Source organism: Sander vitreus, chromosome 20, assembly GCF_031162955.1.
Source record: "Sander vitreus isolate 19-12246 chromosome 20, sanVit1, whole genome shotgun sequence".
In the NCBI taxonomy this organism is placed as follows: domain Eukaryota; kingdom Metazoa; phylum Chordata; class Actinopteri; order Perciformes; family Percidae; genus Sander; species Sander vitreus.
Genome location: NC_135874.1, coordinates 19,268,571 through 19,281,561, shown reverse-complemented (window position 1 = coordinate 19,281,561; position 12,991 = coordinate 19,268,571). Strand labels below are relative to the sequence as shown.

Below are 12,991 nucleotides of genomic sequence, written 5' to 3'. Positions count from 1 at the left end.
GCAGCAGTGAGAGAGAGCTGTGCAGTACAACAAAAATATGATGTTTTCTGAAAATTAAACCATGTAAACCTATTCTGGTACAACCTTAAAATACAATTATGAACCTGAAAATGAGCATAATATGGGAGCTTTAATAGTGACCCTAAGTCCTTTCACTGTGTCAACCACCTTCACTGATTTAATTGAGCTGCTGACTACTTCCAGGCCCATGGTGTCGGAGCCCATCAACAGCTCCATCTTCCATCAGCTGGCTGAGCAGCTGCAACAGCAGAACCTGGAACAGTTTCAGAAGCAGCTTTTAGAGCACCAGCAGCACCAACAGAAGGTAGGTGCGCACACACTGTACACACACGGATTACTATTTCTCAAAGACTGTTTTTTTTTCAGGACTGATGGAGGTTGATGTGGTTTAACAGATAAATATTTTGTTAATCATACCAGGTAGTAAATGGACTGCATTTACGTAGCGCTTTTCTAGTCTTACAAACTACTCAAAGCGCTTTACACACTTCAGGCGCCATTCACCCATTCATACACTGGTGGCCGAAGCTGCCATACCAGGTGCCAACTGCACATAAGATAAACATTCACACACCGATCAGCATCAGGAGCAATTTGGGGTTCAGTGTCTTGCCCCAGGACACTTTGACATGTAGAGAAGGTGCATGACTCGATGAGTTGAACCACCAACCTTCCGATTGGTATACGACTGCTCTACCCCTTAAACCACAGTCGCCCCAAAAATACCTTTTTAAGTTGCTTTACAAATGAAATAATGTTCGGGTGTGCAAATAGATGACTCAAATATCTACAGTCAGATCAACTCGTTTAGTGTTACTTGCACCTGCACAGGCTTAGTCTCATTCCGACACCACACTATGTCTCTAACATACCTTTCAGACCTGCAATTCAAATGTGAAAATGAAATGGTTGTGTTCTCATCACAGTTATGGATAAATAAGCCTAGACATGCCCGTTTAGATGCCATGTTAATAAATGACACAATATACATCACTCTTTTTATTCCTCCAGGCAATGAGCATGGAAGGGCAGGACTCAATCTTTGGGCAAGAGAACTCAACTGCTCAGAGCAGCAGCCAGCCACAGCTTCCTGAGCCAGATAACAAGGTGGATGACTCCATGGACAACCAACAGCAGGTATGTATGCCTGGCCAGTGGGCCATTAACAAAACTAGTAAGTCATATTGATTTATTCCTTGGTATTATTTATTTACTTTTGTAAATGGACACTGAGTGTCTTTGTTTAGCTGAAGGGTTAGATGTGATCGTAATTCCTGTCGTTTTCTACCTGACCTGTATTTCTGTGTAGAGAGGAGTTGAAATGACCCTGTCTTTTTTAGGACATGGATCTAGATGAGGGCCTGGATGGTATGGAGGAGGAGATCTTTGAGGCGGAGGAGAAGAAGAATGTAAGCACACGCTCCAGAACACGCTCAAGGTCGCGCTCTAGGTCAGTCCCACTTACTTCTGAAATGTTACTTTGTGTTGTTCTAATGTTCTAAACGTGCCTGGAATATTGCTGAAGTGTGTGCTGTATAAGTTAAAGAAGCTATGATCTTTTAACCTTGTTAGAAAAGTGCTGACTGCTGCCCGGAAGGTCAAATGCAGGACTGTTTCAAGATAACTGGAAATAACCAAAACATACTGATATTTCCACTCCTCGCTATATGTAAAACAGCTCTTACTTTCTAACATAATCACCCGTGTTTCCTCCATTGGCCTTAGAAATAAATGCATGTATACAAGAGCTCAGTGATTCATTCAACGCCATAATTAACAGAAGGGGAGACATTTGGTTGGATACTGAATTGCTGATACTAATCCGGGTTGTCCACCTTAAAACTTTGGTGATTGTATAGATCTTCTGTGCTGCTGGGTTGAAGATGTGTGTGAAGCATTCATGTTTTTTTTTTTTTTAATTAAATTGTTTCAAAGTCTTCACTATGAATTGTATATGGGTCTGGACAGACATGGATTTAAACTGCAACTTCACTGGTTGACAAAGGCATACAACCGCAAGGCAATACTTCCAGTTATTCTTCACATTTATAACAGAAAATTATATGGGTACCAAATCTGGATTCTGTCTAGTTCAGTCTAAGTGTTTTCAAACTCAAAGAATGTGCATGATTTTGAATTGAATTTTCAAATAGAGGACGCAGAGTGGCAATTATTTGCCTATACAAGCTTGAAATTAGGTTGCTATAGTCCTTTAATGTCAAGCAGGGGCTAGTAGCTCACAGTAGTGCATTAAGAAGTGGACAAATGTTCAATGCAATTCTGAACTGTGAAAACAGGTGTCAATGCTCAAAACATGAAAGTCAGTCTGGAAAGAATTTATAAAGGTTTTGGTGTTTTCTCTCTGTAGGTCTCCCAAGAGAAGAAGGTCCAGGTCCCGCTCTGGGTCACGGAAACGGAAACACCGTAAGCGATCACGCTCACGCTCCAGAGACCGCAAGAGGAAGTCATCACGATCTTACTCAAGTGAAAGACGCGCCCGAGAGCGAGAGAAGGAGCGGCAGAAGAAAGGACTGCCTCCCATACGATCCAAGACTTTGAGTGGTCAGTAGAAGTCATGATGAAAGTCATTGTTTTAGAGAATATGTTCATAGTTGTTTGCTGTCGGGGCTTTTCTGATGAGTAATACTTGTTTTCCCTTCTATCCGTACCCAGTGTGCAGCACGACTCTGTGGGTGGGCCAGGTGGACAAAAAGGCCACTCAGCAAGACCTCACCAACTTATTTGAAGAGTTTGGCCAGATTGAGTCTATCAATGTAAGAAGACTTCTCCCCCTCTAATTTAGTTACAGCATGTTATGTTCTTTGATCTCCAGAATCTTGAAAGGATATCCTTTGCATGAACTTCAATTTGTCATATAATGGCCTCCGTCTTTGTGTGTGTGTGTGTGTGTGTGTGTGTGTGTGTGTGTGTGTGTGTGTGTGTGTGTAGATGATCCCTCCCAGAGGCTGTGCCTACATCTGTATGGTCCACAGACAGGATGCGTACCGCGCCCGCCAGAAGCTCAGCACTGGCTCCTTTAAGATTGGCTCCAAAATCATCAAGGTACACATTACCTTCATAATTTAATAGATTGTATTTCCTTTCTCCTTGCGGTTTCTTCTAATGTAATTTTACATTCACTTCTAATGATGAAACCTCATGGATCCTCTCAGTATACGCTCAGAAATTACTTGCTATTACTTGACCTGTGTGTGTGTGTGTGTGTGTGTGTGTGTGTTCCAGATTGCATGGGCTCTGAACAAGGGGGTAAAGCAGGAGTACAAGCAGTTTTGGGATGTGGACCTGGGCGTCACCTACATACCTTGGGAGAAGGTGAAGCTGGATGACCTGGATGACTTTGCTGAGGGAGGAATCATTGACCAGGAGACTGTTAATGATGGTGAAAAGAAAACACATCTGCTTATTAACTTCTTTCAAACAAACACTATAGCCGCTTTCCAACCGGAGGGATTTTTGCAGTTCCTAGAACATAACGTTCCTAGAACCCTTTTTTTCTTGTGTTCTGACTGGACCAATTTGGGGATTATTAAGTTCCTCTGACCACAGTTCCTGTAAAGGCAGTTACACACCAACCAGACGGCCGACCGTTGGCGGAAAAGGCAGTTGGACTGATCAGTCTCCCCGAGTTGGTCAAAAAAAGTGCCTCGGAACACCCCAAAGCGACGAGACGTAATACGTCACCATAACAGCAGGCGGCGCTAATCTGTATTGTCGCCCAAAAATGAAAACCGGCAGCTGATTGCGCCACGTGGGTTTGTTTTCTCTGGAAATTCAAAGACAGACTGTCATGGCGGCTTGTTCAGAATACGATCTCATATTGTACTAAAATAGTTTACTGAAACGTGTTTCTGAAAACATTTTAAGCGAGAAATAGGCCATGAAGTTGCTGAATCTGTCTTCATTTCAGATCGATAAAGGTCAGTTTAAAAGATTTTCGTCAGATTTTGAGAGGCTTAGTCATGCTCATTCCGCTCGCTGTTTCCGGGTGAGTCCCGACTGCCCTGTCTCCAACTGAACACGTCAGGTCGGCCAAAATCAAGGCCGACAGCCCCTCGGACGGACGACAGCACAGAACACACCAAACCGACTCAAGTCACCGACTGGTCCAGACTGTCCAGTGTGTAGCTGCCTTAACTCTTTCAGCTCCTACTTCAGGGCAGGGTCTTTTCCCTTTTCCTCATAGGAACCCTTAGTGACCTAGCAACGTCTGAAACACAAACAGTACATATTCTTTACTGTCGCAATTCGCCTTCGTATGCTAACTCATAAGACAAACATCACGCATTCAACCAGCTAATTGTTAATGCTAGTTAAACTTACCCGTCATTTCGTTTGCCTGTTGCGCTCTGCTCTTCTATCTTCTTCCATCATATTAATTAGGATCATATTACGCTGGAGCCTTCGTCTTCTGTGTTTCTCTGTTAAGTACTCCAGCCTAGTCTTTAAACGCCGCCGTTTGAATTCCATTATGAGGATCCTGGCAAGGCACAACAAGAACATTCCGATGGCCTCCTCCATGCTGGTTTGTTGTTGTATGTGACGCTAAAGTCAAGTGACAACGCTCTAAAGACTGTTCCCGTGCTTGCGTCACTCCCTTACCCCTCGTACCAATTCCTATGGCCATTTGGCCAGTGCAAATGCAAATGGAAAAAACGGTTTTGGAGGAGAGTAGTTAGTAGAACTGTTTAGAAGTGGACTGTTCCTATAACTACGTTCCTGTAACTACTTGGTCGGAAAGTTGCTTATGTCTGTTGACACATTAGCAATGCTTGTTTAGATATAAGTAGGATACACTGGCAGCTTTGTACATACATGATGAAAGCATAACACAGATATCCAAACACTTGCAGTTCTTAGCATTTAATCATCTAAGTGGATTTGTTTTCTACCCCATTTTCTCAGTAGTTTGTTGTATTATGGTAATGCCCCAAATCCTTTAAGAATTCCCACTGGGAACTCCCCATCCTCAATAAAAATGAAGGCAAAGATTAAGTTGAAGAAATGCAGCTAAACTCGCTGAACTAAGAATTGGATGATAATTTATAACTTTGTTTCATCTTAATGTTTCTTTCTGCAGAGTGGGAAGCAGCCAAGAATGCTGAGCCAGCCAAGGAAGTTACAAGTCAGCCAGTAAGTGCTGAGACTACAGCAGCATCAAACACCCAGACTGAGAGCTACAACCAGCAGGTCACCATGATGCCTGTACAGGTACTGACGAGGGTCTGTCTCAATCAGTGAATGGAATGTGAATAGTACAGTGCACAAAGGGCCCACTGTTTTCATTATTGCTGATTTTCATTAAAAAGGGGTTCGTAAATAAAAATAAATTTAAAAAGCTGATCGGTTTAATAGATTTTAACCCAGATTTTATGTCCCCACACGTTTGTATTGGATGACAATCTTTATTTGCAATAAGTAGGACTATCTTGATCTCTTAGACATCCAGAGAGCAGTAAGTTTTTTCACTAGGGTTGGGTACCAAACTTGGTACTTTTTTGGGTACCGACCGAATTACGAGGACCGATTCACGCTAAATCAAACGGTACCAAATTTCGGTACCTGAGAGCACGTAAGCGCAAGCTTATCTGTCCTCTCTGCATATTGACGGAGAGCGGAGCTCCGACACGCGCGGGCGCAGAGGAAGTAAACTCGAGCAAACTACGTCGGCTCTGCGGTTTTGTTGAAGTCACAGTGAGTCGCGAAAATTCCGTTAAAGCGGTTGCAAGTGTGGTTACAGGTTACACTTCCTCTGAGACAAGCAGGCACAACATTGGTTTCTGTGCCCTGGTGACTGACTGACAGGCTGAGGTTGTAAGGCAAGGCAACTTTATTTCTATAGCACCTTTCAGCAACAAGGCAATCAAAGTGCTTTACATGAAACATTAAAGAGCAGTTGAAAACGGCCATGATGAAAATAAAACAGGCTAAAAAAGAATAATATACAAATACAAGAATAAAAGTTACAGTGAGTAAGAAATGAATAATTATTTAATTGAATAGGTTGTTGGGATGGGATGGATTTATTTTTACAAGTGAAATACTTTTTTTGTAATTACAGAGGGAAAGTACTGAAAAAAAGGTACCCAACCCTGGCAGCTACTGGGACATAGTCAGGAACTTGTGTACCATGTTACTTATCCATTACATCATTAACTTATCTATGTTTTGGATGCACACTCTCTCATATCTCTCTCATCCAGCTCCCAGTAGCCCAGGCTGTTCCCAATGCAGTAGGTTTGGTGCCTCCTACCTTCCCTGTCACCATGGGCATACCCCCACCAGGCTACGGACCACCACCACCCTTCATAAGGGCTGGCTTCAATGCCTCACAGCCTCCGCCAGGTAAACGATGCAAACGGTCATATAAATATATCATGTAAAGAATAAAAATCAGACCTACAGAAATTTACAAACTTACACCAAAATATTTTCTGTTGTCAGGTTTTATGCAGGCAGCACAGACAGCAGCCATGGCCTCAGCAGCAGCTTGTGAGTATTTATGACATGCTACCCTTATAACTAATACATATAGTTTTAAAAATTGACGATGTGTCCGTTCAAGGCATTTAGTTTGAATGTATTAGCTTGGATTATAGTTGTTGTTTTCTTCTCCTGTACCTACCAATAGCTCTAGTGCAGTCTTCAGTGGCAACCAGCCAAGAAGCTGTCAAGGAATCACCATTCAGTGCTATGATTCCTCCGACCAGCACTATGCCTGGCGGCTTCATGGCCGGTGTATTCAACCCAGTGGGAATCCAAACTCATCAAGCCAATGACAAAACATCACAGTCTGCAGAGAGTATGGATGCTGCTGCAGAGCTTACACTGCAAGGTGAGGCAATACTAATGTGTTCCTGCATGAAAGAGACTAATACATGTTTTTTTCTGGTGGACACTTTGATCAGATCTTGTAGTGTATTTTCTTTTTTGAGTGTTTTTATTTGTGGTTATAAAGGTTATTTTTGTTGAACTGAGAATAATTTCAACTTTTATTTCTCTCACTGTGTTTTGTCCCCAGGCATGCAGAATGCAGTCCGCAGTGGGATGGGTCTCCTTGGTATGCACCCCACAGCTTCGCTCACCCACCAGCTGCATCAGTCTGGTCTGACTGGGCAGAGAATGCCTGGCCTGCTACCTCTGGATGTGCGACCTAACCTCCTGCAACCTGGGGCTGCCGCCCGCTTCCCACTCCTCATGCAGCAGGGACCCATCCAGCAGGCTGCTGGCCTCCTTGAGAGTTCCTTCCAGGCTCAAGCCCGTGCCAGGGCTCCCTTCTCTCAGCTGGACCCCTTTAACAGGGCCCCCAACCTTACCAATGAAAATGTATCCAATACAGAAGATAAGTCTCCCTCTGGAGCTGACGAGGGCAAAGACCAGGACTACCGCTTCCCTCCAATGGAAAAGCAGAGCACAGGCCTGCTGAGGACCCCTCCACCAGAGCATAGGGAGCCCCTTGGAGGTGGCGGTGGAGCAGGAGGTGGTGGAGGAGGCAGGCCTCCCTTGCTCCAGACCCCAGGGGCTCAGCCAGCCAGAACCAGCCTAGTGGGACGTCTGCAGGCTCTTGCAGGATTCACACCTGACAGCCGCTGGAACCAGACCAGAGGGGACTTTGATGAACGAGATGCCATGCGAGGAGGCCTACAGGCCCCAGGCGGTCCAAAAGGCTTCCAGGAGGAGCGGCCCAACCCTGGACAGAACTTCCCCAACCGTTTTGAGAGCCGTCCTGGGACAGCAGCAGCAGCAGTAGCAGGAGGAGGAGGAGGAGCAGCAGCAGCAGCAGCTGGAGTTTCGGGCAATACTGGAGCTGTTGGGGGGCCACAAGCCTGGAACCGAAGTGGTGGTGCCGCAGCCACCTTTGACAGCGAACTACATCAAGACCTAGATGAGCGAAGACGCCCATGGGACAGGCAAAGAGACAGAGATGAAAGAGATTTTGACTTCAGGAGGGAGATGAATGGCAACCGCCACAGCCGAGAGAGAGAGCGGGAACGCGAGAGGGAGAGAGACAGGGAGCGAGGCAGAGACCGCCCCAGAGAGCATGAACGCGACAGAGACCGCGACAAAGAGAGAGACCGCGAGAGGGAACGTGGGAGCTGGACACCTCTTCTCCCTCTGCCTACACCTTTGCTTCCAACTCCACCTCTTAATCCCAATCTGGCCCTGAACCACGGCAAACTGCTTGCACCACTCAAATTAAACCCCCAGATTCACCCACGATTCCAGTCCCCACTCCTGCCTCAAACTCAGGCCAAACCCTCTCTCTTGGGTCTGAATCAGCCACTGCCTCAGGTTCAGAAGTCTCCACCTCAATCACAGAGTGAGGCAGCTGTGCCCAATCCCCAGTCAGAAACCCCAGCTCTGTCTGAGACACCTCAGGCACAGTCACCGCCCTCAGCCCAATCACCTGACCTGTCATCTGACAACAATGGTCAGAGCTCGTTGAATGAGGCTCCCACCCCGGCCGGGTCATCTCCACAACCTGAGACCCCTCCACAAACAGAATCGCCATCTCAGTCCCCAGCCCAGTCCCCCTCCAACACCACTGCTTCTCCGGACACTGAGGCCCCAAACCAAGCCTCACCACTGGTTAAGGCCTTATCCCAGGACTCACCTGTGGTCTTCACACAAGCTGACAGCCCCCCTGAAGAGACTCACTCTCTGGGGGAGCAGGAAAGCCCACAGAAGGATGAGGAAGAGTCACAAGAGAGCGCCTCCTCACCCCAACCCCAGTGGGTCAATGGATCTGGGATGGACAATAGCACTGTGGCTGAATCTACACCCGAGGCCTCTCCTGAGCTCTCTCCTGAGCCCACTGAAGAGCCCTCTCCCGATTCTGTGCTCCCTGAAAGTGAACCGGAGCAGCTTGCTTCTCCTGAGGACGTAGACAATGAACAGAGTGAGCCCATGGAGGAAGCTGCGAGTCAGCCAGTGGTAGACACTGTCACAGACACTGAGGGGACATAATCATCACTCAGTAGGTAAAAGATCATTTTGTAAAGTTGTCTCTTCTTATCTGTATTCATTTCAGCAAACCACCACCACATGGGACATGGCGAATACTGACTCACATCAGTTATTGTCTTATAACCAATAACAAATGATTTTATCTCATGATTTTATCTCTCACAAATACCAGTGTACTTAAATAGAAGGCTCGATAGCTGATTTATTGATAGACAATTTTTTTGTGTTTTTATTTCCTTTTTTAAGTTGTAATGCCACCCCACCCATTTTAATTAATCTAAGCTTGGCAAATTTTATTGAATTGCCTACCAAAATGTTTCAATTGTATATGGGGAAAATGCGCATTGACCTTCCTATGGAAGAGAGTAAAACATCCTGGCTGTTCAACAATGGATTGAATACAGTTACACACAATACTTGAAAAAGGCAGTTGCTGGCCCCATTTCTGTCTCCTCTTCTTTTTAAATGCTGCTGCAAAGTTTTCAGTGAATGCTTTTCTGGTGTCCTACAATGCTTTCTGTTTCTACGCAGAAATAATAGCCTGCATACAGTGAGACCAGTACAGCTGCTTATAATTGGGGGGAAAAAAGGAACATCTATTTTAAATGAGAACATGAAAATGTTGTATCCCCAAAATAAATGTCTGTAATTTGTTTCCAATTATACAGTGAACACAAACATAAAATAACATGCCAAGGGGAAGAAAAAGAACAGGGGGATGTTTTCATGTTGGGTGCATATTGTTTTAGTTTGAAATAAACATGCTTTGTCTGTTTAAAAAAAAAAACACATGCTTTAGGACTGTTTTCTGACCCAGGACCAGGGGAAACTAAGACTGCTTTACAGACTCGTAAACATTGTGTGCTGTCACTTCAGTCGATTTGATGTTCTCGTAACTCAAGTTGCTGCTATACCATCCATCCACAGAGCACTTTGTTGGATGCAACTGTGGAACTTGTAGTTTTTAGTTTCTGATGACTTCAGCCTGTACGTTTCCCTAAGCTTTTGCTGGGTGACTGTTGAGGATGGGATTGTGCCTTTTTGAATGGATTTGTCGTTCATGATGCTACCCAACACTACTGTGTGATGTACACCACACTGTGTGTGCAACTCAGTTTCAGACAGCTCGATGAACACAATGCTACCTGCACAGAATTGACTGGCCTACCGTTTGAATGGTAGCTGGTTGGGGTGTAACGGCACACACAATTCACGGTTCGGTATGTACCTTGTTTTTGGGGTCATGGTTCGGCATGTTTTTGGTACAACAAGGGAAAACAAAAGCAATGCATTAAATAACATTTTTTTCATTTATTTTAAAAAGTATTATCATTCAACGGTGGCTCATTAAGGCTCATTCAAATACTGGCATTTTGTCAATAAGAAAATATAAATAACTAAAATAAATAATGAATGCTGTATCCATCATAAGACTCTGACCTGTTGATAATTCCTGAACTGGTCTGCCTCTTGCGCTTGTTTACAGGCACAACAGACTTCCTGAAATGCACACTTGAAGGCACATTTTTGGCGCCATATGCTCAATCCGGTATTCTCCACGACCGAGTACAGTCACATATTTGCAGCGATAAACACTCCATAGCGTTATTACATTGGCACAGGCCAAATCAGCAGTGGAGGGTTGTCTGAGAGCTGTGGGGAGGAGGACCCGCCTTCCAGTCAGTTTTTGTCTCGTTCCGCTAATCAACACACTGATGATGCTGTCGTAAGTGTATCCACAGACATACCCGACGCCACTTGAACAATGTCGGCAAAAAGTTTAAAACAAATCAATCTCCATTGAGCTTGACTAACCCAGCTAACTGGGCTAAGCTGACTAGCATGCTACAGCTTCTAGACAGCAACTGGTGCACTGCCAAAACTTTACAGGTAAAATTTGCGCTCCACAATTTCTGTTCCGCATGTGCGGGTAGTAGACATAGACTATTTTGACGTGTTTGGGTCACAAGACTTACTAAACCAATGTTGCATACCGAACCGAACATTTGGGACGAATACACGTACCGTTACAGCCCTAGCAGCTGGCCGGTTTGTACAGCACTCAGAGAATAAGTCTATATACTCCATCGTTCTGTGCATGCTGGCCTAGAGCCATGTTTTAACCTTCTTGTCTCCCTTTTGTCATTTCATACTTGTAGTGGTTTTCTGTTGAGACATACTACTAGAAACCCATAGTCTGCTGTTCTCTCAGACCAAATGTCTACTACAGGAGTTGTGATGTTGAATAAAAGTTTAAGGTGCATCAGATTTTTACCCTTCTTATTGTCATGAATCCTGACTCAGGCCGATCAGATGACTTCTTGCAAACACCAACACTGCAGCTTCAAACTGAGATAATAGACCTAATAGATGTTAGTAATTTGGACCAATGAAAAAGGAAAGAGATTATGGGACATGCATATCTAGTATACCAGATTGTGTATTGAGATAACCATCACATATCCTTATTTCTGTTTCTAAGAATATAAACCATCTACTGTAGGCACTGATACTTTTATGGTTCACTTACTTTTAGACAAGCATAGGCCAGCATTAGAAAAACAGCTTTAGAAAAGCTCCCATTAGACCTAAGATACTGAACAAAGGTCTATTTCACTGTCAAAACACAGCAATGTACTATATTCCACACCTAATAATAAAGGTGTAGATGACTACCAAAACCCCTCCTCCTAAAAGTCAAATAATCTGCTGACTCCAAGCAAAGGGCACACCAGGGACACACCTATATTTAAAAAAAAAAAACTATGAAGTGGCCATCTGGCACTTACCTCAACAGAACAAAAGGGTAAGGAGGGAATATACAAATTAGGGAGATGTGGAGGAAGTAGAAGATGCTGGCTGCCGCTTTACACAACCACCCCCCCCCCCCCTACCCAGCACTGTCGTCCCCGGCTGCTACAGCTGGAGGAAGTGCTTACACAGCACATACTAGCAGCGAACGCTTCTCTATACTCATTTATGGCCAGGCTAGTGTCAGAAAACACAAGCTAGAGGATTTATTTAAATGGCCGCCTAGATCATGATCTCTACTGATGCAGTTTCAGCATTTTTTATTTTTATAGAGAGAAAACAATCGGAGAAGAGCAGCTTGATGTGCTGCATAAAGCCTTTACCTCCAAAAACACTGGAGCTTAGCCTGCTAATCCAAACACTAATACACAGAAAACAGATTTCCTAGTTTGGCTCTGGATTTAGCATCTAGAGACCTGTTAGGGGATAAAGCCAGGCTGGAAATATCCATTGTGTTTGTGTGTCTCTTAGTATGACTCAGTCTCCCACCTGGCTCTCAAAGGCCCAGGCAGTCAGCCAGGTCGAGCCTCCTGCTGACCTCCCCACAGAAAGATTTGACAGGCTGAGACTTTGAATCAACCACTATCTGCCCTGAAACATACATACGTGTACACAGCAGTTGGCTAGCTCTCCCTCGGACAGCAATAAAAAAAACGGAGAGCCAGCATCCTTCACTTTGTTATCTGTGGCAGAATAAAGAGCTAATGTGGATTAGGGTCTGATTTGGTGCGTTTCTTCCTCTGCAAGCCGTACATTAAAGCCAGTATAACCAACAGGCACAGTCCGGACTCACTATGAATCTAATATTGGTCCTGTGCCAAGCCATTTGCACATCATTGCCAATGTTATACTCCATATAAACCCCTAGTCAAGCCCATGGGAACAAAGCAAAGTGGGTCTGACCTTTAGTCGAGGATTACCCCAGCACAGGCAGCTAATGAGAGCATGTAAACCATAATGGCATCGGATAATAATACACTGCTAGCGCATGCCAATGTGGTAGTGCTGTGTGGTTATTGCTGTAGGTCAGGGACCGAGAAGTTTCCTGTTGTGAGGAAGTCAATTAGACGGGGTGATGAGGGTTAAGATTTAGCTTGTAAATGAGTTTTATGATGTGGGGAAAATCATAAAATCTCCCAGTCTGATATTGCTTGAAGATGTCCAACTTCAAGGC

The 12,991-nt window shown here is 44.6% G+C and overlaps 1 protein-coding gene across 1 annotated transcript in view; it reads left to right on the top strand.

Moving 5' to 3' along the window:
• Window positions 1–11,274, top strand: part of scaf8 (SR-related CTD-associated factor 8) — a 35,380-nt gene extending 24,106 nt beyond the window's left edge. The window contains exons 9-20 of the mRNA XM_078277210.1: window positions 205–325; window positions 1,033–1,158; window positions 1,362–1,471; window positions 2,390–2,583; window positions 2,695–2,795; window positions 2,971–3,084; window positions 3,265–3,421; window positions 5,120–5,250; window positions 6,243–6,384; window positions 6,484–6,531; window positions 6,671–6,874; window positions 7,061–11,274. Coding sequence (XP_078133336.1) covers window positions 205–325; window positions 1,033–1,158; window positions 1,362–1,471; window positions 2,390–2,583; window positions 2,695–2,795; window positions 2,971–3,084; window positions 3,265–3,421; window positions 5,120–5,250; window positions 6,243–6,384; window positions 6,484–6,531; window positions 6,671–6,874; window positions 7,061–9,006 — 3,394 coding nt within the window. The 3' untranslated portion in view covers window positions 9,007–11,274. The remainder of the gene's footprint in view (window positions 1–204; window positions 326–1,032; window positions 1,159–1,361; window positions 1,472–2,389; window positions 2,584–2,694; window positions 2,796–2,970; window positions 3,085–3,264; window positions 3,422–5,119; window positions 5,251–6,242; window positions 6,385–6,483; window positions 6,532–6,670; window positions 6,875–7,060) is intronic.
• Window positions 11,275–12,991: the final 1,717 nt, after the last annotated feature.